Genomic DNA, 27596 nt, shown 5'->3' with positions numbered 1-27596 from the left:
ATCTCTTATATCGTTTCTTGGCAGAATTGCAGACACTTTAAAATTTAACTCTAACTTGTGACGTTTTTTCAACATTGACCTGTACTTGTTAAGTAAGTGTGCAGATTTCCTGCTCTTAATGTCATCAGTGCCAATGTCTTTTTCATCTTTTATAATTATTTTATTTTTTATGCATTCTTACTTCAGTTGTAGTTATTATTTTAATGTATACTAGGAGGCTTCGCACCCTTCTCGTTGTGCTCGCTTCTTTTGATAAAATGAAATAAAATACTTAAAGAAGCTTTCGGCTCTGTGTGTGTGTGTGTGTCTCTTCCTTAGCTGTGAATACATAAATATGTTACTATATCTATATAATATCAGTGTAGATACACCATAGACAACTGTTAAATAAAAACTATGATAGTAGTTTAAGGGGCTTCATTTCATCTGTTTCTCATATTGTGCTCATCCTTCACAACAAGTTACCATGTACTGCACTACCTCGAATAAGTAACGCTTCACTGACAGAGAAGACTATTGTTAGTTATTCTTGGTGGGCACCACCACCCAGTGGCACCTTTTCATCGGTGGGTACCTTTCACACTATGATCGTAGTTTTTCTTTAAGAGTTGTCTATGGTGTATCTACACATATTTTATATATAATTATGGAATCTTAAACTCTTAAAATATTATGCCTTGTTGCATTTAGTTTATTTAACTAAATACATTGCATATGGAAATCAAGAATGGTACCGCGTCACCATGTTAGATAAACATAATGCGTGACCACGCTTAAGCAGAAGTTTGTTACAACAGTAAAACAAGCTTCTGTTACATATTTTCGTATTTTTTACATATTACCACATAACCTGCATCTCTCTTTTCCCATTGGCTGAATAAATATCATTAGGAGGAAAATTATTTTAATGTATAGAAAGATTATGCAGTTGCAAAATATTGTTTGGCTAGTATATACATAATGAGCAAGTTTCTTTATTATTTCCAGTTGGTTTTTGATCTGAAGTCCATGCATTATGCATTCAGATATTCTTCTTGGCAGAAGTTCCAGAAATCCCCTACAGAGAGTGTGAAACCTGGCTACTCTATGTTTGATGTGTATGACATTGAGCACAGTGAGTAAATTCTCCTTCTTTAGACTTATTAATTTGTAAGTCACTGTTTATACATAACAACAACAAGTAATGCTCAAGAATGTTTTCCTAAATTAGCGGGAGAGTTACTAGTTTACTTCATATTTGCCAACCCAACCGATACACTTTTGAAGGAAGTATGCTTATTAAGACAGCTTCTTGCAGCTCTTTTAATAGGTTTAAATGAAAATGCGTTTATAATGAAGATGTGTTTTTGCATCTCCTCGTATTTCAAAATGTTGGAGAGTGTGTGTTTTAAATTTTGCTTTAAAATCAGAAAGGTGAATTGAAAAATTTGATCTTTAAATAGCATGGGGGACTCTGCATTGAGCTGTACCTGTCTTTGACTGGTTTTGTCATTTAAAGAATCTGTTGAAAAGGATCAGCAACCTGGGTAGCCCTCATCTTCAAAAAATTATAATTGTGTCTCCTGTGTGGACTTTAAAGCATAATTTCACCGAAGATTAGTTGTTCATGAAAATCGCAGAATAAATCTGTATCTCTTTCAGATTGCATCATTCCATTTTAACAAAAATTTTGAACACAAGGTACATTTCCAAAAAAAATTTGAGCTGAAGATGTAAACAGAAAACAATGTGAACACTTCTAGTAAGTCGTTTACAATTAGTTTCAATGTACAATCAATGGCGAAATTTGATCATAATTTAAGATGAAACCTGAGTTTACTGGTGTGATACCAAAACCAAACAGCAGTCATCCAAGTGGAAGAGTCCTTCCCCGGCCTATAAAATGCAGGGCTGGTTGTAAGGTTTAAGGGACCAGGGTGCAAAAATTAATGTTGGGACTGAGGGTGGGGGCTGCTCTTGTTTGGATTTAGGCTTAGCTTATTTCAATAGTAATAGAATTGTAACAGAGGCATGTGATGCAAAAAAGCAAGCATATGAGCTTATGTAGCATTAGCAAAAAAAAAAAAAAAAAAAAAAAAATACACAACCATTCCCTCTAAATGTTTGTCCAGTTCCTCCTTAAATTTATTTAACCTATCAACTTCCACAACGACAGATGGAAGTTTTTTCTGCAATTAACAACTACCCACTGGATAAAAGCAAATTTCTGCACATCTATTCTGCAACTGTCTTTCCTCAATTTGAATTTATGCCCCCTCAGGTTCATAATCTGAGCAAGCGGAAGAATCCCATCAGAATTTAGCATGCTCACCCCCATTCAAGGTCTTATACACCTCAATCAGATCACCTCGTAGGTACCTAGTCGCTAGCTGCTACAGTTTGCTGAACTTAAGCCTCTCTTGGTAAGAGGACCCCTTCATTCCCCTCACCAATCTTGTTGATCTTCTCTGTACACACTCAAGAAAATCTACGTCCTTCTTAAAATGAGGCCTTCAGACTTGTAGCAGTACTCATGTCCTGACCATTGCCTTATACAGAGGGATAATCACCTCCTTTTCCCTGCTAGCAAAATTCCTGTTTATCATTGACAAACCTGATGATCTGCTCTTTCAGCCTATCTACATTGCTCAGAAAACTTCATATCTGACTACACAATTACTCCCAGGTATTTTTCATTTTCTACCACCCTAAGTGTAGTACCACACAGTTGGTACGTTCCTCTGGGGTTACTTCTACCCATATGCAGTACTTTTCATTTGTCAATGTTAAACTTCAGTTGCCACTTCTCAATCCATCTGCCCAAATTTTTTAGATCTTGTTGCAGTAGCACACTGCCATTACTGTCATTAACAACTCTGCCAACTTTTGTATCATCTCATCTGCAAACTTCGACAGTAAGCCTGATATACCTTTATCAGTATCATTGATAAATATACAAAACAACAGTGGGCCCAACACCGAACCCTGTGAAACTCCACTAATAACATTAGTCCATGAAGAGCAGTGTCCATTGATTACCACCCTATGTCTTCTCCCACTCAACCACCCTTTTACCCATTGTAGCAACTTACCCTTAATACTATTCTGCTCCAATTTGTACAGTAGTCTTCCATGCTCAACAGTGTCAAAAGCTTTTCTGAAATCCAAGTAAAATGACATCAAAATTATTTTTTGCATCCAGTTTCTTTGTAACCACATCATAGTATTCAGTCAAATTTGTTAGACAAGACTTTACCTTAACAAAATCATGTTGTCTCTGAATTATTGCTGAAGTCTTGTCTAGATGATCCTGCAGTGCTTCTTTAACCAGTGCCTCCATTAATTTTCCTGGAACAGAAGTTAAACACACAGGTCTATAATTACTTGTATCCGCCTTTGATCCTCCTTTGTGAATTGGGGTCACATTTGCACATCTCCAGTCTATGGGTACCTCCCCCTGAGTCCAAGGAAGCTCTCATAATTATGGCTAAGGGTTTGCTTACTTCCTTTGCTGCCTCCTTTAATATAACTGGATAGATCTCATCCAGCCCAGGTGCCTTTCTTATATTCAACTTCAACAATTTCTCCTCCACTTTGCTCTCAGTTATTAATAATGATTAAGCACCCTTTTCCAATTTGATAAACTTCTGGCTGTTTTGTTTTGTTTGTTTTGTTATTTGGTTTTTAGGAGCATTAGCAACTAAGGCCATATTGCTCCGGGATATGCGGTGGTCATTCCGTGACCTTTCCGCATCCTCCATATTTGGTGGTGACGGGCTCGAACCCCGGTCTAATCAAAAAGCGTGTGCTACACACTGCTGCTCCTTCCCACCTGGCTACGGAGGCACCTAAACTTCCGGCATTTTCCTTCTTAGTAACTCCTCATTTGTGAATGTAGATGCAAAATACTCATTCAGTTTGTTTGCTATCTGAGTAAGATCATAAACAGATGAACCATCAATATCCAGTGGACCAATCTGATTCATCCCCTTCCTTTTAGTTTATATAAGTAAAGAAATCCTTGTTGTTTTTCTTAGTATCCTTTGCCAAAGATTTCACTTAATATGCCTTTGCTTGCGTAATCACCTTTGTGACTTGATTACAGACTAGCTTATATCTGCCATAGGCTTCTGTGTCGCCTGATAATTTATATGCATCCTTTGCATTTTCTTCTCTGCCACAAGTCTCATTAGTTCATCTGACATCCATTTGGGCCTAAACCCAGAGCAGTCTTTCTTAGTTGGAACAAAAACCTAGTAGCTTCCAAAATTTTTTTCCTTGAATGCTTCGCACTTAGAATATGCTGTTGGTAACATCATCAGTTGGTCCCACTGTACAGAATTTAAAAACTGTCTGTTCCTTTTTCCTGCAAATTCTTAATACACGAATGATCACTTCTGATAACCAGATCAAGAGTATTACCCTCTTTGGTTGCATCTTGAACAATCATAGGCCCAGGTGCATTGCATCGCACTAAAGACTGGCATTGCTGCTTCTTTTAGCTAAACAAGAAATGCAATAAAAATAAATTTGACAAAACAAACAAAAGAAAGAAATTTACAAGCAATAACCAATACTCACTCTGAGAAACACACTGAACAAAATCATGATATGATAGATGCAATTGCAGCCAGAATGATGCAAATATATTTCCCAAACTGAAGCAAATGCTGACACCAACTATTAGACAAATAATAACAAACCAGAAGAGTAAGGTTGGGAGGGTTACTGCAGAGACAACTTCATTGGCAGATATATGCCCTTGTAAATTCATAAAGGATATATTTTTGTAGCCTGCTTGAAGAAACCACACCAACCACAGATGCTTCAGAGCAATCACCCAATAATAGAAAACTAAAAACACATGTATGTGCATAAGTATAGTTGACAACCTCTAAATACAAAACTAAAAAACCAAAATTAAAATTTCACTGGCAATAATTAAGTCTTAGAACAATATGCAAATAAATTGCAGAGCAATAATTTTAAATGAGAACACATAAAAATACAAATAAATTCAAGTAAAAGAGTGCTAGAAACCATTAAATATACAGGTGACATCCTTTATTCTACTTATTACATAACCTGTCAATAACTTTGACTGCTCATGCTCAGTGAGACCAGCATATGAACATGGTGTTCACCATAGAGCAGTGTATGTTCATGATGGAACATTACTTCAAAATAGCCAGTTTCAGTGTCATAAGGCATCATCAACATCTGCCATATGGAATGTTTTGAAAATATCCAGAGAGATTGAGAATGGGAATATTCAGTTTTGCGACGTACTGCACGTACTGTTTTCGAGCATGAAGGCCTCTCCAATAACTTTCCAGTTCCTTCTGTTTTGTGCAATGCCCATTCATTTACTACCCACAAACTCATGAATTTCATCTGTCCATCTCCTTTGTTGTCTTCCAGGTTTTCTCTTAGCTCCTCTTGGGTACCATTCTGTTTTTTTTAGTCCATCTGTCATCATGTCTTCGAGCTATGTGTCCTGCCCAAGACCATTTTAGTTCTTTAGTTTTGATAAGAATGTCCTTTACTTGAGTTTGCTGCCTAATCTCTCTTCTCTTCTTATCTATCTTATCTTTGTTATAAGGCACCATCAAAATCTTCAATATGGAATCTTTGAAAATATTCAGAGATTGAGAATGTGAATGTGAGAATTGAGAATGTGAACACAGACAGTGTTTTGCACATGCTTTGTCATTCTCTGTTATGTTGTGATCACAGTGATGATCATTCTTAATGTTTTTGTGACAAATTAAGTAGTATCAGAGAATAAGGGATGTAATTGTAAATTTTATGTTCAAGTTAGAACTCTTTTTATTCAGAGTTATTCACATTTTCATGAATTCTCATTTAAAGTGATTTCCTTGTATTAACAATTGATATTAAAAGGTAAAATATAAATTAGATTGACCAAGTCATAATTATGATTGCTTGATAACCAAACAAACTCACAAACATGAAATAAAAATTAATAAACTAAATAAGAAAGGGCTTATAAGAAATTAATTTTGGTGCTCATAAAAGCTATTTTAATCATTTTCCTATCTCTGATAGGACTATTTGTGAGGCAAAACATAAATTAGAATTCAAAATTTTCTTTTTCACCCTTTTAATGTTCCCAGCACCCCATTAACACCTGTAAGGATACTGTTTTCTGGCACCAGTATGCTCTTTGCAAATTTGCCTTTACTGAGTTGGATTGCAGCTTTCTCCACTGCTAACCAACAGTTATGCGAAAGGTGAGGATGACATCCCTTTTATTTTTTTTTTTGGAAGTATAACTTAACAGCACTTATTCAAACTCCATTGTTCATTGTCAATGCTCATTTTTTCTACTTTGTTGAGGGTCTTATTTATTAACTCCTACCTAATATTCTTTAAAGGGCTATGTTCTGTCAAAATGCATGACAAAATGCCCTTTAAAGTGTTATGACAAATTGGATTGTCATGCATGTTTGACAGCATGTTGAAATGTTCTTCAGTTTTTGTTAAATCAGTCCAGCTGATTTTCTAGCACCAGAAAAATAGTTACTGTTTTTGCACTTAAAATAGTGTGTATGAATATCTGGAAAATTAAGTTCCAAAGCATATTCTCCTGTATCAGTGATTTTTATTATTATAGTTAATTATTTAATTATTCTAAAAAAAAAATGTATTACTAAGATTCCACAAAATGAGCATTAGCATTAGTAGAGGCATATGATGTGAGAAAGCTAGCTTATACAGCACCAGTCAAAAAAAAAAAAAATAAAATAAAATAACCCTTCTCATTTCACCCATCCATTCACCACAACTGTTTGTCTAGTTCGGCCTAGAATTTATTTAAACTGTCAACTTCTACAATGACAGATGGAAGTTTGTTCCAACAATCAACCGCCCGCTGGCTAAAGGCAAATTTCCGCTGTCTATTCTATAACTGTCTTTCCTCAATTTGAATATATGCCCCCCTCAGGTGCGGAATCTGAGCAAGAGGAAGAATCACATCAGCATTGAGTACGCTCAAACCATTCAAGTCCTTATACACCTCAATCAGATCACCTCACAGGTGCCTAGTCTCCAGACACTGTAATTTGCAAAACTTAAGCCTTTCTTCATAAGAGCAAACCTTTGTTCCATTCATTAATCTTTTTGCCCTTCTCTGTACTCATTCCAGCAGCTCTACATCATTTCTTAAAATGACCTGTACACAGTACTCAATGTGTGGCCTGACCATTGCCTTATACAAGGAGATAATCACTTCCTTATCCCTGCTAGAAAAATTCCTGTATGTCATTGAGAAGACACCATGAGCTACTCTTGCAGACTGTTTGCACTGCTCAGAAAACATCATATCTGACTGCACAATTACCCCCAGGTACTTTTCATTCTGTACCATCCTCAGTGTAGCCACACAGTTGATACAGGATTACTGGTACCCATATGCAATACTTAACATTTATCAATGTTAAACTTTAGTTGCCATCTCTCTGCCCATCTGCTCTACTTTTCTAGATCCTGTTGCAGTAGCATACTGTCATTAGTGTCAATAACAACCCTGCCACCTTTCGTACTGTCTGCAAACTTAGACATTAAGCCTGATATACTATCATTAATAAATACAGAAAACAACAATGGACCCAACACTGAACCCTGGGGGGATGCCAATAATAACATTAGTCCACATAGAGTAGTGTCCATTGATTACCATTCTGTCTTCTCCCACTCAACCATCTCTTTATACATAACAGCAGTTTGCCTCCAATGCCACACTGCTCAAATTTGTGCAGCAGTCTTCCATGTTCAACAGTATCAAAAGCTCTTCTAAGATCCAAGTATATGATATCAAAATTATTCTTTGCATCCAGTTCCTCTGTGACCACATCATAGTATCCAATCAAACTGGTCAGACAAGACTTCCCCTTAACAAACCCATGCTGTGTCCGAACTATAATGAAGACTTGTCTAGATGATCCTGCATTGCTACTTTAACCAGTGCGCCCATTAATTTCCCTAGAACAGAAGTTAAACTTCTGTAATTACTTGTGTCACCATTTAATCCTTCTATGTGAATTGAGGTCACAGTTGCACATCTCCAGTCCATGGGTACCTCACCTGAGTCCAATGAAGCTCTCATAATTATGGCTAAGGGTTTGTTTACTTCCTTTGCTGCCTCCTTTAATATAACTGGATAGATTCCACTACCCCCAAGTACCTTTCTTATATTTATCTTCAACAATTTCTCCTCCACTTTGCTCTCAGTTATTACAAAATCATTTAACTCCCTGTTAGATTTTGATAAACACCTGGCCCTCTCCTCCTTGAATAACTCCTCACGTGTGAATGTAGATGCAAAATACTCATTTAGTTCAGCAGCTATCTGATAATGATCATCTACAGTCAAACCATTGATATCAAGTGTACCAATCTGATTTATGCTTTTCCTTTTAGAGTTTATATAAGTAAAGAAGTCTTTGCTGTTTTTCTTTGCACCCTTTGCCAAAGATTTTTCATAATCTGCCTTCACTTGCCTAACCTGCTTTGTGACTTTATTACAGACTTTCTTGTATCTACATAGGCTTCTGTGTCACATAACAATTTATATGCATCTCATGCATTTTTCTTCTCTGCCACGAGTCTCATTATGTCATCCATTTGGGCCTAAGCCTAGAGCAGTATTTCTTATTTGGTATGAAAAGCCTAGTAGCTTTCAGTATTAATTCTTTGAATGCTTTACTTTACATTAAAGTAATGTAATATTTACATTAAATCGAAAATCAAAAATATTACATTTCAGTAATATAATATTTTCGATTTTTTAATTGTTTTCAATTTATTTTTTGCTGTAATGTGATATTTGTTTTAATTTCTGGAGAGTATCAAACGGAAGTGTTCTACTTCCGTATCATATTGAGGTAAACTTCTCTTATTCTTTTACAAATAATTTATGATGTAAGTGGATTGATTATTGCATTCACATCTTGTTTTAGCTGTGTTACTTGTTTCTCAAATAGTCAGTCTTTTATATGCTTGTTAAATATGTACATTTTTGGTTGTAAATATTGTCACTGTTTAAGTCAATAAAATGCTAATTATTAATGTTCTGAATCAACAATAACTTATTTGTATATCCCTTTGCAGAGTTTTTGTATCAGCAAGACCTTACAGATGATAGCTGCAACATAACACGGCTCCATGCTGCTGGCCCAACCTACTATTTCCCAGATGGGAACTATGTTATTCTTACTGATTCGGTCTTGCTTTCTTCAGATATAGATTTCTACTACCTTGGAGAGGTAAAAATTTTGTTCTGTTTAGAGTAAGCCACATGGAAATAAAGGTCATTGCAGTATCAGTATGAAATTTATGGATAAAATAACAGCAAAAATTATTTCATTTATTTAACTAAATATAAACTTTTAATATAATGTAAAATATAACTAAATATAAATTGTTATTCTAACTGAATATAAACTGTTAAATATAAACATTATAATGAAATTATTATTAAAAACAGCTCATACAAGCAAGAGACACCCCAGGACAGCCTTGAGAGTACAAGGATGCTAGGAATTACATTAATAGTTGTTACAAATGTGGAGAACAGTGTTCAGATAGTCTTAGAGGAATCACTGGTGACTGCAGCTGCATAATGGATGTGAGAGTGATGAATGTGAGGTTAGGCAGGCAAAGGCAGATTATGAGAAATCTTTGGTTAAGGATGCAAAGAAAAACAGCAAAGAGTTCTTTATTTATTAAACTCTAGAAGGAAGGAAGGAAGGAAGGAAGAGGATGAATCAGATTGATCCACTTAACATAGATGGATCAACTATTGATAATCCTGCTCAAGTAGCTGATAAACTGAATGAGTATTTTGCATCTACATTCACACATGAGGAGTTATTCAAAGAGGGGAATGCCAGAAGTTTATCAAACTCTAACAGGGAGCTAAGTGATTTTGTAATAACTGAGAGCAAAGTGGAGAAGAAATTGTTGAAGTTAAACATAAAAAAGGCACCTAGGGTGGATGGAATCCATCCAATTGTATTGGAGACTCAGTGAGGGAAGTTAGCAAACCCTTAGCCATAGGCCCCAAGTGCCAAGCGATTCTGTGATCAAGTGACTTTGCTCTGAATTAGCGCTCTTTCTTGAAGTAGAAATCGTTTCCTTATTTAAAGCATTTATTAACACACAATTAAATAATCCATAGTAAAGAAAGCAACTTTACTAGATTAGGAAGGAAAGCAACCTTCTCTCTCCCTTTTATTTTTGTTATATATTAATCACTAACCTCCTAGTGCTTGGTCACAGGGTGGCACTGCTCCTGCCTCCACGTGGCGGGGCCGGTAACCTGGAAGGAAAAAGCTCTCCCTTCCAGGGCGAAATGGAGCGAACTGACTCCAATACCCAGGAATCCACTGGGTCAACAGACCCGAATAGAACTGACCCAAGATATGAGAAATCTAGTTCTTTCGGAGACACCTCTAAGGCAATCAGAAAAGGCGATACAAATGACTCTGTCTCCACAAAGAGATTAAAAACAGACGTTAAAGTTTTAATTTCCCCAACATACATTATTATACATTCAAATACTGAGAAAGCGGTAGGGCAATTGTCACCCTTTCTCATACAAAAGACTCTTGAGAGTTATGTTGGCCCACCAAAACAAGTTAAAAGACTAAAATCAGGCGACATATTGGTAGAAACAGCCAATGCTAAACACTCCGAAAAATTATTACAAATGACAACCTTTGCAGGAATACCAGTAATGGTATCCCCACACAATACATTAAATACCTCAAAAGGTGTCATTACGGAATGGGACCTACTAAATGTGCCCGAAGAGGAAATTCAAATCGAGCTTCAGGAACAAGGAGTCATTAGTGTTAAAAGAATTACAATTAAAAAAGAAGGGATAATCACCCCCACCAGGAATCTGATACTCACTTTCAACACGCCTAAAGCACCCAGATCAGTAAAAGCTGGATATCTACACTGCAATATAAGACCGTACATCCCGAACCCTCTCCGTTGTTTCAACTGTCAGAAGTTTGGTCACTCGCAGACAGTATGTAGAGGAAAATTAACATGTGCAAACTGTGGTTCGCAAGAACATGCCACTTCTACTTGCACAGCTGGAAACCAGAAATGTGTAAATTGTAAAGGGGAACATACTGCATATTCAAGAGAGTGTGAAATTTGGAAGAAGAAAAAAATGATACAAAAATACAAAGCAGAAAATGGAGTTTCATATCAGGAAGCTAAAAAGGCGATTACAATAAATACAGCAAACAAACCTTCTTATGCACAGATTACCACAACCAAAAAGGCTCCGGAAATTAAATTACCCATTTCAAAATGTTGTGGCACACAAACGGATGTCACAATCCCCCCAGGAGAATCCATCTCAGAATGGGTTCGTGAGTTTTACAAACCATCTCCATCACAAAAACAAGAAAAGATTATCAATACTCCGTTATCTTTCCCACCAGATAATTCAGAAAATGTAAGGCGAAAAGGAAACAAAGAAAAGATAGGTAATACAGGAAAAAAGATTGCAGAACAAATGGATACAGATGCAAGAAACCAAGGAGAGGAACCAATTCTCGAAATCTTCACTGAAGAAGAAATGGATACGGGTAGACCATATTTTTCAAAGAAAGACAAAACCAAGGTAGACAAAGTTAAATCAGCCCAAAGGAAGCAATCCGAGGGAACATCTAACCTCAGATGACAGGTACAATTATCCAATGGAACTGTCGAGGTTTTCGCTCAAACACTAATGATGTTATAGACCTCATCACCCAGTACCACCCACTAAGTATCTGCCTACAAGAAACCTATTTAAAACCACAGGATAATAGTATAATCAAAAATTATATCATATATAGAAAGGATCGCATAACGAATGGAACAACGAGAGGAGGAGTTGCAATATTAGTTAACAGACATGTACCTTCCCAAACAATACCATTGAACACACCATTAGAAGCAGTCGCAGTCCGTCTAGCAATAGGCTTCAACATTACCATAGCCTCAATATACCTACCCCCTAATCAAGAATTCCAATTTAAGGATTTCGAAGAGCTGATCACTCAACTACCATCTCCATTCTGTATCTTAGGTGACTTAAATGGACATCACCCACTATGGGGCGATCCCAAAATAGACCAAAAGGGTAAGCAAATAGAAAAATTAGTTGTCGATAACAACCTAATGATTTTAAATGATGGCACACACACATATCTCCACCTTCCATCAAAAAGAAGTTCTGCAATAGACTTATCAATCTGTTCTCCAACACTGTTCCCTATGACTAAATGGAGCGTGCACGAGACTCCATTGAGCAGTGACCACTACCCCATTATTTTGAAAATCATGAAGAAAACGCCATGTCAAGCCAGTAGGCACCCCAGATGGAAAATATATGATGCAGATTGGGAAACATTCAGGTTACTAGCCAAGTTAGACTGCAACATTATTAAACGAGAATCAGTACAAACATCAGTAGCCTATGTTACTGATAGTATGCTTCAAGCTGCGGAAAAGACAATACCCAAAACATCTTCTAACATTAGAATATATCCAAAACCATGGTGGAACAAAGAGTGCTGGGAAGCTAAAAAAGAGAGAAATAGAGCCTGGAACCTCTTTCGCAGAAATCCAACAACAGACAATCTGATACAATTCAAGTACAAAAAATAAGCAAAAAAGCTGCTTGGATGAAATTTGCATCCACTATAACTATTTCCACACCAGCTACACTTATCTGGAAAAAGATCAGAAGGATGTCAAACAGTTCTCAATTAAACCCCTCACCATTGCTAAGTTGGAAGGGACAGTTGGTTACAAATACCTTAGATATAGTCAATGTGCTTGGTGAAAATTTTTCGAATACATCTGCTAATTGTGCATACCCCACAGCTTTCAAAACGTACAAGAAAGAGGCCGAAAAAATAAAACTAAACTTTTCTAGCAATCAGTGTGAACAATACAACTTGCTGCTCACTGTAGCAGAACTAAAACAAACTTTGTTACAGGTGAAACACAGTGCCGTCGGTCCTGACGAAATCCACTATGCAATGATACAACAATTAGATGAACAGTCCCAATTAGCCCTGTTAGACCTATACAACAAAATATACCTTGAAAATTCTTTCCCAAACAAATGGCACCACGCAATAATACTAGCTCTCCCAAAACAGGGAAAAGATCTATCCGACCCACAGAACTATCGTCCCATAGCTTTGACTAGCTGCTTAGGCAAGATCTTAGAGAAAATGGTCAACAATAGACTAACATGGTATCTAGAAAATAATGGTCTTCTCAACTCAGAACAATTTGGCTTTAGAAAAAATCGCTGTACCTTGGATGTACTTATACAACTGGAAAATCAAGTAAGAAATGCTTTTCTCAGGAAACAACACCAAGTCATGGTTAATTTTGATATCCAAAAGGCATATGATACCACGTGGCGATATGGTATTCTTAAAAGGTTACATCAACTTGGCCTTAGAGGACATCTACCCCTCTACATACATAACTTCCTTAAGAATCGGACCTTCCAAGTTCGAATGAACAATACACTCTCTAATATATATTATCAAGAAGAAGGGGTCCCTCAAGGATCTGTACTTAGTGCCACACTTTTTTGCAATCCACTTCAGCACAATAATAGAACAAATCCCAAACAATATTTTTACAACTGTTTATGCTGATGATTTCAGCATTTCTTATCAAGCGCAGCATATGAGGACAATAGAACGGCAATTGCAAGTAGCCATTAACAGAGTCATAAAATGGACAGAAAGAAATGGATATAGAATATCGGTACAAAAGACTGCATGTATACATTTCTGCAGAAAAAGGAATCTCCATCCTGACCCAGAACTCAGGCTGAAAGAACAGATCATCCCAGTTAAAAATAGTGTCCGTTTCTTAGGATTAGTTTTTGACAAAAAACTGACTTTCCTAGAGCATATCAGTCACATAAGAGTCCACTGTTTGAAGAAAATGAACATCTTGAAGGTCCTATCCGCTTTATCCTGGGGAGCAGACAGGACAATCCTACTACGTTTATATCGCCTTCTCATTCGGTCTAAGCTAGACTATGGTGCCCCAGTCTATGACTCGGCAAGACCTAGTGCCCTGAGATGGCTCGACCCAGTACATCACTGCGCACTCCGTTTAGCCCTTGGAGCTTTCCGCACCTCACCCGTGCAGAGCCTGTACGCTGAAGCTCAAGAACCTCCTCTGCAAATCAGAAGACAAAATCAATTACTCTCTTACGCAGCTAAAATAAAATCCTTACCAGACCACCCTCTACAGAAAACCCTTTTTATTTCTGAATGGGAACAACATTATCAGCAACAACAAAGAATCAATAAACCTGCGAATGTGAGATTAAAAAACCTTCTTCTCAGTAGAGAGCTTAACCTGGATAACATAATTCCACTGACGAAGCAGTCTACCCCACCATGGATAATCCGACAACCTTTATGCGACTTTTCCTTCCACATTTGGGGAAAACAAACCCTTTCTCATATAAACCATCAACAGCTGCACGCTGCTTATAAGGCACAATTTTCAGATCATTGCTTTCTATATACAGATGGATCCAAAACTGATTCTCATGTGGGAGCGGCAGTTTACTTTTCTGACATCACATTGGCTCAAAAACTCCCAAAAGACTGTAGCATTTATACTGCAGAACTGCAAGCCATTATGCTAGCATTGAACAAAATCGACCATTCAAGTTTTCAAAACAGCATAATTTTTACTGACTCCCGTAGTTCCATGATGGCAATACAAAATATCAGTTCTAACAAACATCCACTACAACAGCAGATTCAATACAAAATATCAAAACTCCTTGAACAACATCGTAACATTAGATTTTGCTGGATCCCAAGCCATGTCGGAATACATGGTAACGAACAAGCAGACAGAGCTGCTAAAGAAACCAAGAACAATATTTCTGCATCAGAATATATCTCTTTCTCTGACTACAAACACGTTATTGATCGCAGTGGGAAACATCACTGGCAGCAGCAATGGCAAGTACTTACCACTAACAAATTGCATCAGATTAAAATATTACTCCAGCCATGGAAATCCAGCATTCAGAAAAATAGGCGCGATGAAGTGATACTTGCTAGATTAAGGATAGGACACACGTATTTCAGTCACTCTTATCTTTTGCAAGGAGAAGATCCCCCCCTATGCCCTATCTGTCACACACAACAAACAGTAGAACACGTACTGATTACTTGTCCAGCTTTTGCAGATGATCGCCGAAACTCCTTCAAAGAGCTAAACAAACATCACCCTCTCACTCTCAAAACCATACTGGAAGATAGAAAAAATATAGCAGATGTTTTTCAGTTCCTCAAGAAAATAAATTACTATAATCAAATATAAAACTAAGTATTATCTATTACTCTTGGAAATTATTAGCAGCAATATACCAATTAGAACAAAACCGATAAATTAAATCTTACAGGCGCATTTTAGCCACAGTAGCTCTTGCGCCAAGAACTCTTAAATCAAATCAAATCAAATCAAATCTTAGCCATAATTATGTTACAGGATCACCTAGACAAGACTGCAGTAATAGTTCAGACACAGCATGGGTTTGTTAAGGGGAAGTCTTATCTGACCAATTTGATTGGATACTATGATGTGGATACAAAGGAACTGGATTCAAAAAATAATTTTGATATCATATACTTGGATTTCAGGAAAGCTTTTGATACTGTTCATGGAAGACTGTTGTACAAATTGGAGGGTATGGCATTAAGGGAAAGTTGCTGCAATGGATAAAGGGATGGTTGAGTGGGAGATGGCAGAGAGTGGTAATAAATAGAGACTGCTCTATGTGGAGTCACTAAGGGTTAAGTGCTGGCCCATTGCTGTTTTGTTTATTTATCAATGATGTTAATGAAGGTATATCAGGCTTAATGTCCAAGTTTGCAGACAATACAAAAGTTGGCAGGGTTGTTAATGACACTAATGATAGTATGCTACCGCAACAGGATCTAGAAAAGTTAGACAGATGGGCTGAGAAGTGGCAAGTGAAGTTTAACATTGACAAATGCAAAGTACAGCATATGGGTAGCGGTAACTCAAGAGAAACATACCAACTGTGTGGCACTACACTTAGGGACATGGAGAATGAAAAAGACTTGGGGGTAATTGTGGAGTCAGATATGAAGTTCTCTGAGCAGTGCAGTTGGGCTGTCAGAGCAGGTCATGGAGTTTGGTCAATGATATATAGGAATTTTTCTAGCAGAGATAAATTCCCTTGTATAAGGCAGAGAGATTTCTGCCTTATACAAGGGGATAATCACCTCCTTATCCCCTTGTATAAGGCAGTGGTCAGGCCACAGCTTGAGTACTGTGTACTCAAGCGTACCGGTCTGGAGACCTCATTTTAGGAAGGATGTAGAGTTGCTAGAACGAGTACAGAGAAGGGCAACAAGATTGGTGAAAGGAACAAAGGGGTGCACTTATGAAGAAAGGTTCAAGTTTTGCAATTCGCAGCATCTGGAGACTAGGCACCTGCGAGGTGTTCTGATTGAGGTGTATAAGGCCTCAAATGGTTTGAGCAGGCTCAGTGCTGACAGGATATTTACACTTGCTCAGACTAAGAACCTGAGGGGGGCATAGATTCCAATTGAGGAAAGACTGTTGTAGAATAGATGTGCGGAAGTTTGAATTTAACCAGCTGGTAGTTGATTGCTGGAACAGACTTCCATCTGTTGTTGTGGAAGTTGATAGCTTAAATGAAATTTAAGGCTGAACTAGACAAACATTTGGAGCGACCGGATGGGCAAAATGGGAAGGTTTTTTTTTTTTTTTTTTTTTTTTGCTGATGCTGTATAAGCTTGCTTTCTTGCATCATATGCCTCAACTAATGTGAATGCTAATGAATCTGAGAACAATAAGCCACAAGTTTGGTGACATCAATGCACTAAATCAACAGATATAAATTTCTCACTAAATCAATAAGTGAACAGTTGAAGATATAGGTGGTATAGTTATCTTTAGTTGATAAATTTTGCAAGGATTCTTTCATTGGCTATGTAGCATTTGCAATGAGAATTTTTAACTAACATTTTTCAATTTTACTGTAGTTTGATTTTTAATTCTGTCAATGGCATTTGATCTAAGCTGTCAGAAAGAATAATTTCAATTCACAATTTATCATCCAATAACAGCTTCTTTTTCATGAAATAAAATGTACTTATTTAAAAAATCTGATATATATTTTTTTTTAATGCTAACAAATGAGGTGTGGATGTGCATCTTTGGGTAACATTCAGATTTCACTTCTCTGAAAATACTACTTTTATGCCTTAGAACCAGTTGAAATTCTGTATGATTTAACGGTCACTCAGTGCCAACCTTAAGCAGTTATTGCCTCTGATTGATTTTTTAACAATGGTTTATCAGGTATACTGTGTGAATAGCATTACCAGATCAAAATATTGAAAGTTAAATATTTCACTCAAACACTAAGTAGTTAAGGAAGAAAAAAAATTATAAATCTATTTACTTATTAATGTTTCTGTTGAAGTTAAAGAGTATGCTCTCTTACTGATGAAGTTAATAGGACTTAACAGAAACGCCTAACAAAGGTGTTTAAATCATCTTGTATTAAGAATATTTGTTTTATAATTGCTATATGTTAAGATAGTGATCGAAATTTTTATATGTACAATAAAGGTTGCTGTTAGTTGTTATGCTTCATCATTGCAAACAGCACTGATATATTTTCAGTATTGTTGTTTCTGATTCTTCAGATTAATTAAGTATTCTTTCTGTTTTAACAACACACAGCATGTGCATGTGAAAGATTTTGATTTAAAACACCTGTTTTGATTTAGAATAGTTCATTTATATTATTAGATTTATGCATTCGTTTCATCCTTTTTTTATCGTGCCCGCATATATGTGTGTGTGAGAGTTAATAGAGCAAGTTAGTTTATGTACATTTCAGATAAATTAGATTTTGTATTTGTTAAATTAATTGAATTTTCTCTTTTACAATGATTAATAGAAGCAAAAAGTAATAAAGACTCCCCCGATGGTATTCTCCACCTTGTCGCGGTGGGGGGGCTTGTGTGTCCCGATGGCCCAGAGAGCTAAGTCAGCAGTAGCTTAGCTACTGGTAGGGCCTCCCAAGCTGGACAGGTCAAAGGCTAGGGGCCAGACTAAAAGAGACACCACGGCCCTCCAGGTTGGGGGTTACTGCAACGGGCTAGCTCCTCATTCAGTGTAAAAAATACACAAATACTAAACGACCTACAAGTGAAAATGAAAATGGACTGCACTTTTGGAAACAACTCGGCAAATGGAAAAGGACTATGATTTTGGGATGCCGGAATATTCAAGGCCTGTCAACTAAAAGAAACTTTCTTTCGGATGAACTGCAAAAATTCAAGTTAGACATCGTCGTGTTATCAGAGACAAAGAAAAAGGGATGTGAAGAGGAAATAATGGGATAATACTACCATTTTTGGAGTGGAGTTGATAAGAGTGAAAGACCAAGAGCAGGAGTTTCTATTGCTGTTAAAAAGAAATTGAGACACAACATCAAAAACTGGCAATTTATTAATGAAAGAATGATCTCATTGGAACTGAAAATATACGGGAGAGAAATATGTATTTTGGGAATATATGCCCCGACTAATGACACCACCAATACCTTGAAGGATGAATTTTGGGAGGATCTGAGAGAACTAATAGAAAAAATTCCTAAGAACAAAGAGATATTTCTAATGGGAGATTTCAATGCAAGAGTAGGAACTGAACAAAGTAGCAAAGTTATTGGAAGATTTGGAGAGAAAGAGAGGAATGACAACGGAGATAGACTATGCAATCTTTGTGAACAGTTCAACTTGTGAATAAACAACACATTTTTCCAACACAAGGATATCCATAAATATACTTGGTCACAGGAGACAAGACAAATTAGATCAGTTATAGATTATATTATTTCAAAACATTCGGGAACATATGTATTGAAAGATGTCAGAGTTTATAGAGGAGCTGAATGTGGATCTGACCATTTTCTTGTTAAAACAACACTGAGGTGGAACTGGATTAAGAAAATATGTGTGGACAACAAACAATGCAGGGAAGGAGAAATGCTATAAGCATTTCTCCTTCAATTTAACATTGACCTACTTCAGGACGACAGCATTAGAAACAACTTCACTCAAAGACTGGATGCTGCAATTAACATAGAGATAAAAGGTAATACTGAAGAAAGCTATGAATATTTAAAAAATACTGTTAAAAAAATAGCTCATGAAATCATAGGCAAAAAGAAGAGCCAAGGACCAAAAAAGACCTGGATTACAGAGAAAGTAAGAGCTGCTGTAGAGGAAAAGAAACTTGGGCTTGGGTAAAGAAAGCCTGCACGAGAACGACGACAAACGTCGGATAACTTACGCGGTAAATTAGTTTGCTGATACGGCACTCTAGCGCTGCTCACTCGGTAAACAGACGGTAGGTGTTATCGGACTGGAGCAAAGTCGAGAACGATATACTGATTGACAGGTAGGCGTGGCAAACAATGAAATGATTTATTAATAAACAATTTATGTGCTAGTCCACTCATGATTCTAAAGAAAAAAGGTTAGGTTACCCCCTCCATTTCGGGAGAGGTTCAAGCTCCCATGGGATTCAAGTGGAGGTAACCTGACCTATTTTCACCATTAGGGCATATTATTGAACAAGAAAATAAAAATACGGTCATAAAAAAATTTATTTTTTTATGAATGTATTTCTAAATATGACTGATTCTAAAGAAAAAAGGTTAGGTTACCCCCTCCACTTCGGGAGGGGTTCAAGCTCCCATGGGATTCAAGTCGAGGTAACCTGATCTTTTTTCACCGTTACAGTAAATGTTAGGGCATGTACGATTAGGACAAGTTACCATTAGTGCTGCTACAGTGATACTAAACCGATGTTATCGTGTGTTGTGTTCGCGCACCAATCAGCACGTTGTTTGCCACGCCTACCTGTCAATCAGTATATCGTTCTCGACTTTGCTCCAGACCGTTAACACCTATGAAGGACTTTTAAAAGAAGACTGGGAAGAGTTCAAGACAATGGAGGATTTTGGTGTAGAAGACTTGGGCTTAAAAGTGTCTGTTAGGGAAGTGGAACTCCTGCTAAAGGAAGGAAGGAATGGCAAATCACCTGGACCTGGAGGAGGTTACATGGAACTTCTGAAATATGGAGGAAGAGGAGTGGCTGTTCTGATACAAAAACTGTTGAATAGTATACTGAGAGGAGAAGAAATACCGAAAGAAATGATAACAGGATATATTACATCAATTTATAAGAAGGGCGATCGGAAAAGCTGTTCAAATTACAGAGGAATATGCATCCTGAACCCGCTGTTAAAGATCCTTGGAAAATGGATCAGGAACCATTTAGAAGCCCGAATCGAGGTATCAGAAGAACAAAGTGGTTTTTCAGCTGGGAGGTCATGTATAGATCATATCTCAACAGTACGACAGATCCTTGAAAAATGCCAATCAAAAGGAAAAAAAATCTTTTTGATTTTCATTGACCTTGAAAAGGCATATGACAGTGTTCCAAGAAAACTTTTATGGGAAGCACTGAAAGAGGCAAATATTGATGGACAACTGATTAACATTATTAAGGCAATTTACAGGAATAATAGATGCAGAATTAAAGTGGGATCAGCTTTGTCACCTGAATTCCACACTTCAAAAGGCTTATTACAAGGTTGTTGCATGTCATCAACACTTTTCAAAATTTATATCGACATCTGCCTAAGATCCTGATCAAAAAAATGTAATAAAATGGGATTGCCGATTAATAAGAACACCTATATTCACAATTTACTTTTTGCAGATGATCAGGTGGTGATAGCACAAGACTTAGAAGATGCAAAGTATGCATGTCGTCAATTGTTTGGGGAATATAAACAATGGGGTCTAAAAATCAATTTTAGCAAGACTGAAATGTTGTCTTCAGGGCCAGGACACGTTCTAAATATTGCAGGTTTTAAAATCAAATAAGTTGATAAGTTCAAATATTTAGGATCAATCTTAAAGTGATGGATCATCCCAAGCAGAGATCAATAAGAGAATTACAGACGGCAGAAAGGCTATCGGCATGTTAAACTCTGTTCTGTGGAGCAGAAATATCCTAAATAAAACAAAGAAACTTATATTTCAAATGATTGTACAAAGTCTTCTATTGTATGGAGCGGAAACCTGGACATTGAATAGGCGAGCGGAAAACAAATAGCTCTCCACAGAAATGGATTTTTGGAGACGCTCAGCAGGAACTTCTAGAAGAGACAGAAAATGGAATGAAGACATAAGAGAAAAAATGGAAGTGAAAAAGACTATTATTGATGCCATCAAAGAAAAGCGTCTAACATGGTATGGACATGTAAAATGGATGCAAGAAAACAGATATCCAAAGGCAAATACTCAATGATACAGTAGATTGGAATTACTACGCAGATAAATTGCTATCTCTGTTTACAGTGCAGAATGTACTATGTGTTGTGATTTCATTATCGTTTCTGTTAGATAACAAATTTGTATGCAAAAACTGTTGTAAATGAAGAATTACAACTTGTTGTCAAGAAATTTACTTTTCTTAAGAAGTTCATTTATTGTAAACAAATTCTCTTGATAAAATAAATTGTATTGTATTGTATTTTATTATTATTATTATTATTATTCATATGGTATTGCATTATTATTATTATCCATATGGTGCAAGGAAGCCTGAGGCTTTTTCTGCACCAGTGAAAAAAAATTTCTGAGTTATCCTGAGAGAGAGGGGGGGGGGAGAGGAGGAGAGAGAGAGAGAGAGAGAGAGAGAGAGAGAGAGAGAGAGAGAGAGAGAGAATACAAGAGCCAGAAGTAGAAGTGAATCACCAAGAAAGCAAAAATGATGATATCTGTTTCAGGTTCCTGGATGTACCAAGCCCATACTCACCAGATGTGAGCCCCTGGGTATTAATTAATAATTGATTAACTAATAATATATCTAAAAGTAACTGTTTTCACTTCAGTGCACAAAAATCTTAGCCTAATATTCACTTCACATTCTGTAATACAATAGGGCACAAAATGCAACACATATTTCAGGCTCTTTTTTAATAAATTAAACAATCATAATACACTGTCAATGCTTTCATAATGCAGTTAACTTACTTTTTCTTAAGGAAGATTCCTTTATTTTAATAATAATTGAATTATAACACATATTTAACATTTTGCTATGATTCAATTCAGATGATAAATAAATAGTAGTAATTCATGATTTAAGTACTTAGTAAACTAATAAAAAAAGAAAACACAAGCAAAAAGTAATATATATATATATATATATATATATAAAGAAAAAATAATAATAATTGCCAGATTTCTGTTAGTCCAATTTTAATGAAATTTCAGGTGACTACAAATCTTTCTGAAAGAGCCAAATATAAAGTTTTATGAAAATAATTCATTGGGAGTTGATTTATTACATGCACACAGATGAACATACAGATGTAGTGAACACACTTGGTGCTTTATACATATATGCTACTGCATTTAAAAAGCTTGTTTTTAAATGCTTGTTAAAACTTTCTCATATGCGATTTCTTTTGTGTCATAAATAAATGAAATAACAAATGAATAATAAATATATAATAAATGAAAGCATTGTCACTTCAAATAAAGATTTGTGCTTGTTTAGTAAAATGCTTCCTTAGCGGTGCTTAGTAAAGTTTTATTTTATTTCTATAGACCACTTCTAGAGGATTAGAGGTGATGGTATTTGAGACAACTCTGAACGAGTACAGCATATCCCCAACAGAAACTGCTCGAGTGGTAATCACACGGTACTATCTGAAGGTGAGTGCAACTGTGCATTACCTTATTTCAGTCCAATCATTTAACCAAAGATGAGTCACTTATCACTGTACTTTGATAACAATAATAAATTTTTGACTGAAAAAAGTAAATTAAAAGTAAAGAATATTTTTAGCACTACACCCAAAACTATAGATTCCATAATGATAATACAAATGTACTTTATATATGAAATTAATTTTTTTTTTTATCAAAATACAATACTCGATGATAAAATAATTTTTCTGTTTATGCTCCACGATGTGGTCATCCTAGAGTATAAATAGAACGCATAAACAACCACATATATCTTATGAATTCCTATGACCAAGTCAGATGTTCACAGGATATGTAGAATACAAGAAACAGCACTGTATTCAGCAGTCATGTGTTCTTGAACCATGGTAAATCAAAGCACATCTATTTACACACCCTTTTGTTGACCACTTGGCCTTTTAAAACAATTAAAATCATTAACTCATTATTTACTAAATAAGTAAAACTTAATTAAAAAGTAAAATTAAAATACAAGTAAAATGAAAAGAGTAAAATTTTAAAAAATGTGAGATACAAGCCAACAGCATCACAACATGCAGAACTGTTATCAACTTCATAATTATAATTCATTGGTTTCATAACATCTCTTTCAAGATGGATTACAATCACTTGCAGAAGGGGGTGAATTATTGTGGCAACAAGGTTAAAAAAACCTACTCCACAGACCTTTCCTTTTTGCTTAAAAGTATTTTAATAATTAGCATATTGCGCTTCATGTTAAGAAATGGATTTAAACTGCTTGCCTCTTTTTAAAGACCATGTATATTTTTAGTTCAGTATGCATTCCAAAAACAATATAAGGTTAGTCATAGCTCAATGAGGGAGAAAGTGTGGGTCCCCTGACTTAACTGTATTATTGAACATCTGGAGATAAGGCAGACTTTTGGGGTTACTTATTTTTAAAATATATCATAAATATACAGGTATGTTATCTTCACTATAATAGTGAGCATTCATTTGCTCACAGACATTCAGTGGTTTCCAATATTTTTGAATATAAGTATTTAAACTGTTATACAACTAGATTTAGATGATAAAATAAACATTTTCAGATAGATTTATAAGTGTATGTATCCTGAGAAATGGGCACCTCCGTAGGCAGGTGGGAAGGAGCAGCAGTGTGTAGCACACGCTTCTTGATTAGACTGGGGTTCGAGCCCGTCACCACCAAATACGGAGGATGCGGAAAGGTTAGGGAATGACCACTGCATATACCGGAGCAATATGGCCTTAGTTGCTAATGCTCCTAAAAAAAACCAAATAACAATAACAATAATCCTGAGAAATTAATTTTTTTCCACCAAGTAGCGAGCTAGACTACAATTAATTTTGACTGTTCACCAATCAATCTGATAAATTACAGGAAAAAACCCCTTCATTTGCATTCCTTATATTGAACAGTGTTGTTTCATCACCTTGTACACTATTTAAAAATGCAGAAAACAGGATAGTAGCAAAATCAATTTGTTAACTAGAATCCTTGTTTAAATTTAAGTCATTTCCTAGACCTCTCTTCAGAAACATAACCTTAATTATAATGTTTCCTATCAGGTTCCTCCACGTAACCTTAAAATGAAGGCTCAATATGTTGCTCCGTTTTCTGCCAATCATGCTGGAGTGTTAGAACTTTCAAATCACTCCTTTATTTTGCAAACATTTATCCATCTTTTCACTAAATGATTGATCACCAAGACTTTATAACAGTGCAGCTTCTGGAGGAATGGGTCCACTTTAGACCATATAATTAGATTGAAAACATCCATCTGAGGTGCTTTCCTAAAATGAGAACACTCGATGTCTGTTTTTTGATACGGAACAAAATGCATATTTTAAAAGACCTTTATAGCATTGGTCTTAGAGATCAACTCCTAGTTTTTCAGCATTAGCATTGTAGAGGCATATGATGCAAGAAAGCAAGCTTATGCAGCATCAGCCAAAGAGGGGAAAAAAAACACAAAAAAAAAAAAACACTCCCATTTCACCCCTCTGTTCGTTCCAATTACCCGTCTAGCTCAGCCTTAAATTTATTTAGGCTGTCAACTTCCACAGCAAAGGATGGAAGTCTGTTCCACCAACCAACTACCCGCTAGCTGAAGGCAAACTTCCGCACATCTATCATATAACCATCTTTCCTCAATTTGAATTTATGCCCTCTCAGGTGATTATGCTGAGCAAGAAGAAGAATCCCATCAGCATTGAGCATGCTCAAACCATTCAAGGCTTTATTCACCTCTATCAGATCACCTCACCGGTGCCTAGTCTCCAGACACTGTAATTTGAAAAACTTAAGATTTTCTCCGTAATAGCAACCCTTTGTTCCATTCACTAATCTTGTTGCCCTTCTCTATACTTGTTCCACCATTTCTACATCCTTCTTAAAATGAGGCTTCCAGATCTGTATACAGTACTCAAGGTGTGGCCTGACCATTGCCTTATACAAGAGGATAATCACCTCCTTATCCCTGCTAGAAAAATTCCTGTATATCATTGACAAGACACCATGAGCTACTCTTGCAGACCGTCTGCACTGCTCAGAAAACTTCATATATGCCTGCACAATTACCCTGAGGTCCTTTTCATTCTCTACCACTGTCAGTGTGGTACCACAAAGTTGATACGTTACTCTGGGATTATTGCTTACCATATGTGATACTTTACATTTGTCAATGTTAAACTTCATTTGCCAACTCTCAGCCCATCTGCTCAACTTTTATAGATTCTGTTGCAGCAGTGTTCTGTCATTAGTGTCATTAACAACTCTGCCAACCTTCATATTGTCTGCAAACTTGAACATTAAGCCTGATATACCATCATCAATATCATTTATAAATACAGAAAACAACAATGGACCCAACACTGAACCCTGAGGGACTCCAGTAATAACATTAGTCCACAAAGAGCAGTGTCCATTGATTACCACTCTCTGTCTTCTCCCAATCAACCATCCATCCCTTTATCCATAGCAGCAATTTGCCTCCAATGCCACAATGCTCCAATTTGTGCAGCAGTCTTCCATGTGCAACAGTATCAAAGGCTTTTCTAAGATCCAAATATATGATATCAAAGTTATTCTTTGCATCCAGTTCCTTTGTGACTACATCATAGTATCCAATCAAATTAGTCAGACAAGACTTCCCCTGAACAAACCCATGCTGTGTCTGAACTATAACTGAAGTCTTGTCTAGATGATCCTGCAATGCTTCTTTAACTAGTGCCTCCATTAATTTCACTGGAACAGAAGTTAAACTAACAGGTCTATAATTATCTGTGTCTCCCTTTGATTTGATCCTCCCTTGTGGATTGGGGTCACATTTGCACATCTGGCCATGGGTACCTCCCCTGAGTCCAGGGAAGCTCTCATAATTATGGCTAAGGGTTTTCTTACTTCCTTTGCCACCTCCTTTAATATAACTCGATAGATTCCATCCACCCGAGGTGCCTTTCTTGTGTTTATCTTCAACAATTTCTCCTCCACTTTACTCTCAGTTATTACAAGATTATCTGACTTACTGCCAGAGTTGAATACACCTCTGGCATTCCCCTCCCTGAATAACTCCTCACGTGTGAATGTTGATGCAAATATTCATTCAGTTTGTTAGCTACCTGAGTAGGATCATCAACAGTTGAACTATCAATATGTTTCATCTCCTTCCTTCTACAGTTTACATAAGTAAAGAACTCTTTGCTGTTTTTCTTTGCCTCCTTTGCCAAAGATTTCTTGTAACCTGCCTTTGCCTGCCTTACCTCCTTTGTGGCTTGGTTACAGACCAGCTTATATCTGTCATAGGCTTCTGTGTCACATGTTAATTTATATGTATCCCTTGCATTTTTCTTCTCTGTCACATGTCTAATTTGTTCATCTGACATCCATTTAGGCCTAAATCTTGAACAATATTTCTTAGGTGGTATGAAAAGCCTAGTGACTTCCAAGATTAATTCTTTGAATGCTTCCTATTTTGAATTTGCTGTTGGTCACATCATCAGTTGGTTCCACCGTATAGAATTTAAATACTGTCTCAGACCACCATAGTCACCTTTATGAAAGCAAAAACCCTTCCCTTTACCCTTGATGGTAGTTACCATTTTGAGTAAATCCCACTTCAGCACACTGTGATGTGGAGCAGCAGTGTGTAGCACACGCTTCTTGATTACACCACGTTCGAGCCCATGACCACTAAATAAGGAGGATGTGGAAAGGTCAGGGAATGACCACCGCATATGCCCGGAGCAATATGGCCTTAGTTGCTAATGCTCCTAAAAACCAAATAACAACAACAATGTTCATTCAAATTCTTTTGAAGCTAATGTATAGCTAACACTTTTGACGATGTTTATTCACTGATTGCACTGTTCTTTTCGATGTTGTTGGCCAGATGTCTGCCTCTAATCGATCTTGCTCATGTTTACACTTACGACTCCTCTGTTGCGTTGCACCATCAACTTTCGTGCTTGCTTTTTGTTAGATTTGTGATTTTGTCAAAATCTTTGAACACATTTAGTTGATGTAACTTTCGGCATCGTCACAACTTATCTAAATGAAACAACCACACTGCTCAACAAATGCGAAGTAACTGAACGAAGTAGTTCAATGGTCTGTTGTATAGCGTTATGTTCTGTTGTTTCTCTCACCATTTAACTGTTGGGCCCCTACTGGGACTCACAGTTGCC

At 36.5% G+C, this 27596-nt stretch overlaps 1 protein-coding gene across 1 annotated transcript in view; it reads left to right on the top strand.

The window, feature by feature from the left end:
* LOC150081007 (uncharacterized) overlaps positions 1–27596 on the top strand; it is a 193640-nt gene that overhangs the window by 124448 nt on the left and 41596 nt on the right. The window contains exons 8-10 of the mRNA XM_090380885.1: positions 988–1114; positions 9112–9266; positions 22767–22874. Of these exons, the coding sequence (XP_090237011.1) occupies positions 988–1114; positions 9112–9266; positions 22767–22874 (390 nt within the window). The remainder of the gene's footprint in view (positions 1–987; positions 1115–9111; positions 9267–22766; positions 22875–27596) is intronic.

The sequence above is a fragment of the Mastigoproctus giganteus genome, chromosome 9 (genome assembly GCF_048544385.1).
Source record: "Mastigoproctus giganteus isolate SK-2022 chromosome 9, ASM4854438v1, whole genome shotgun sequence".
NCBI classification, from domain to species: domain Eukaryota; kingdom Metazoa; phylum Arthropoda; class Arachnida; order Uropygi; family Thelyphonidae; genus Mastigoproctus; species Mastigoproctus giganteus.
Note: the sequence above shows the minus strand (reverse complement) of the source record. Positions and strands in the feature narration are given on the sequence as shown.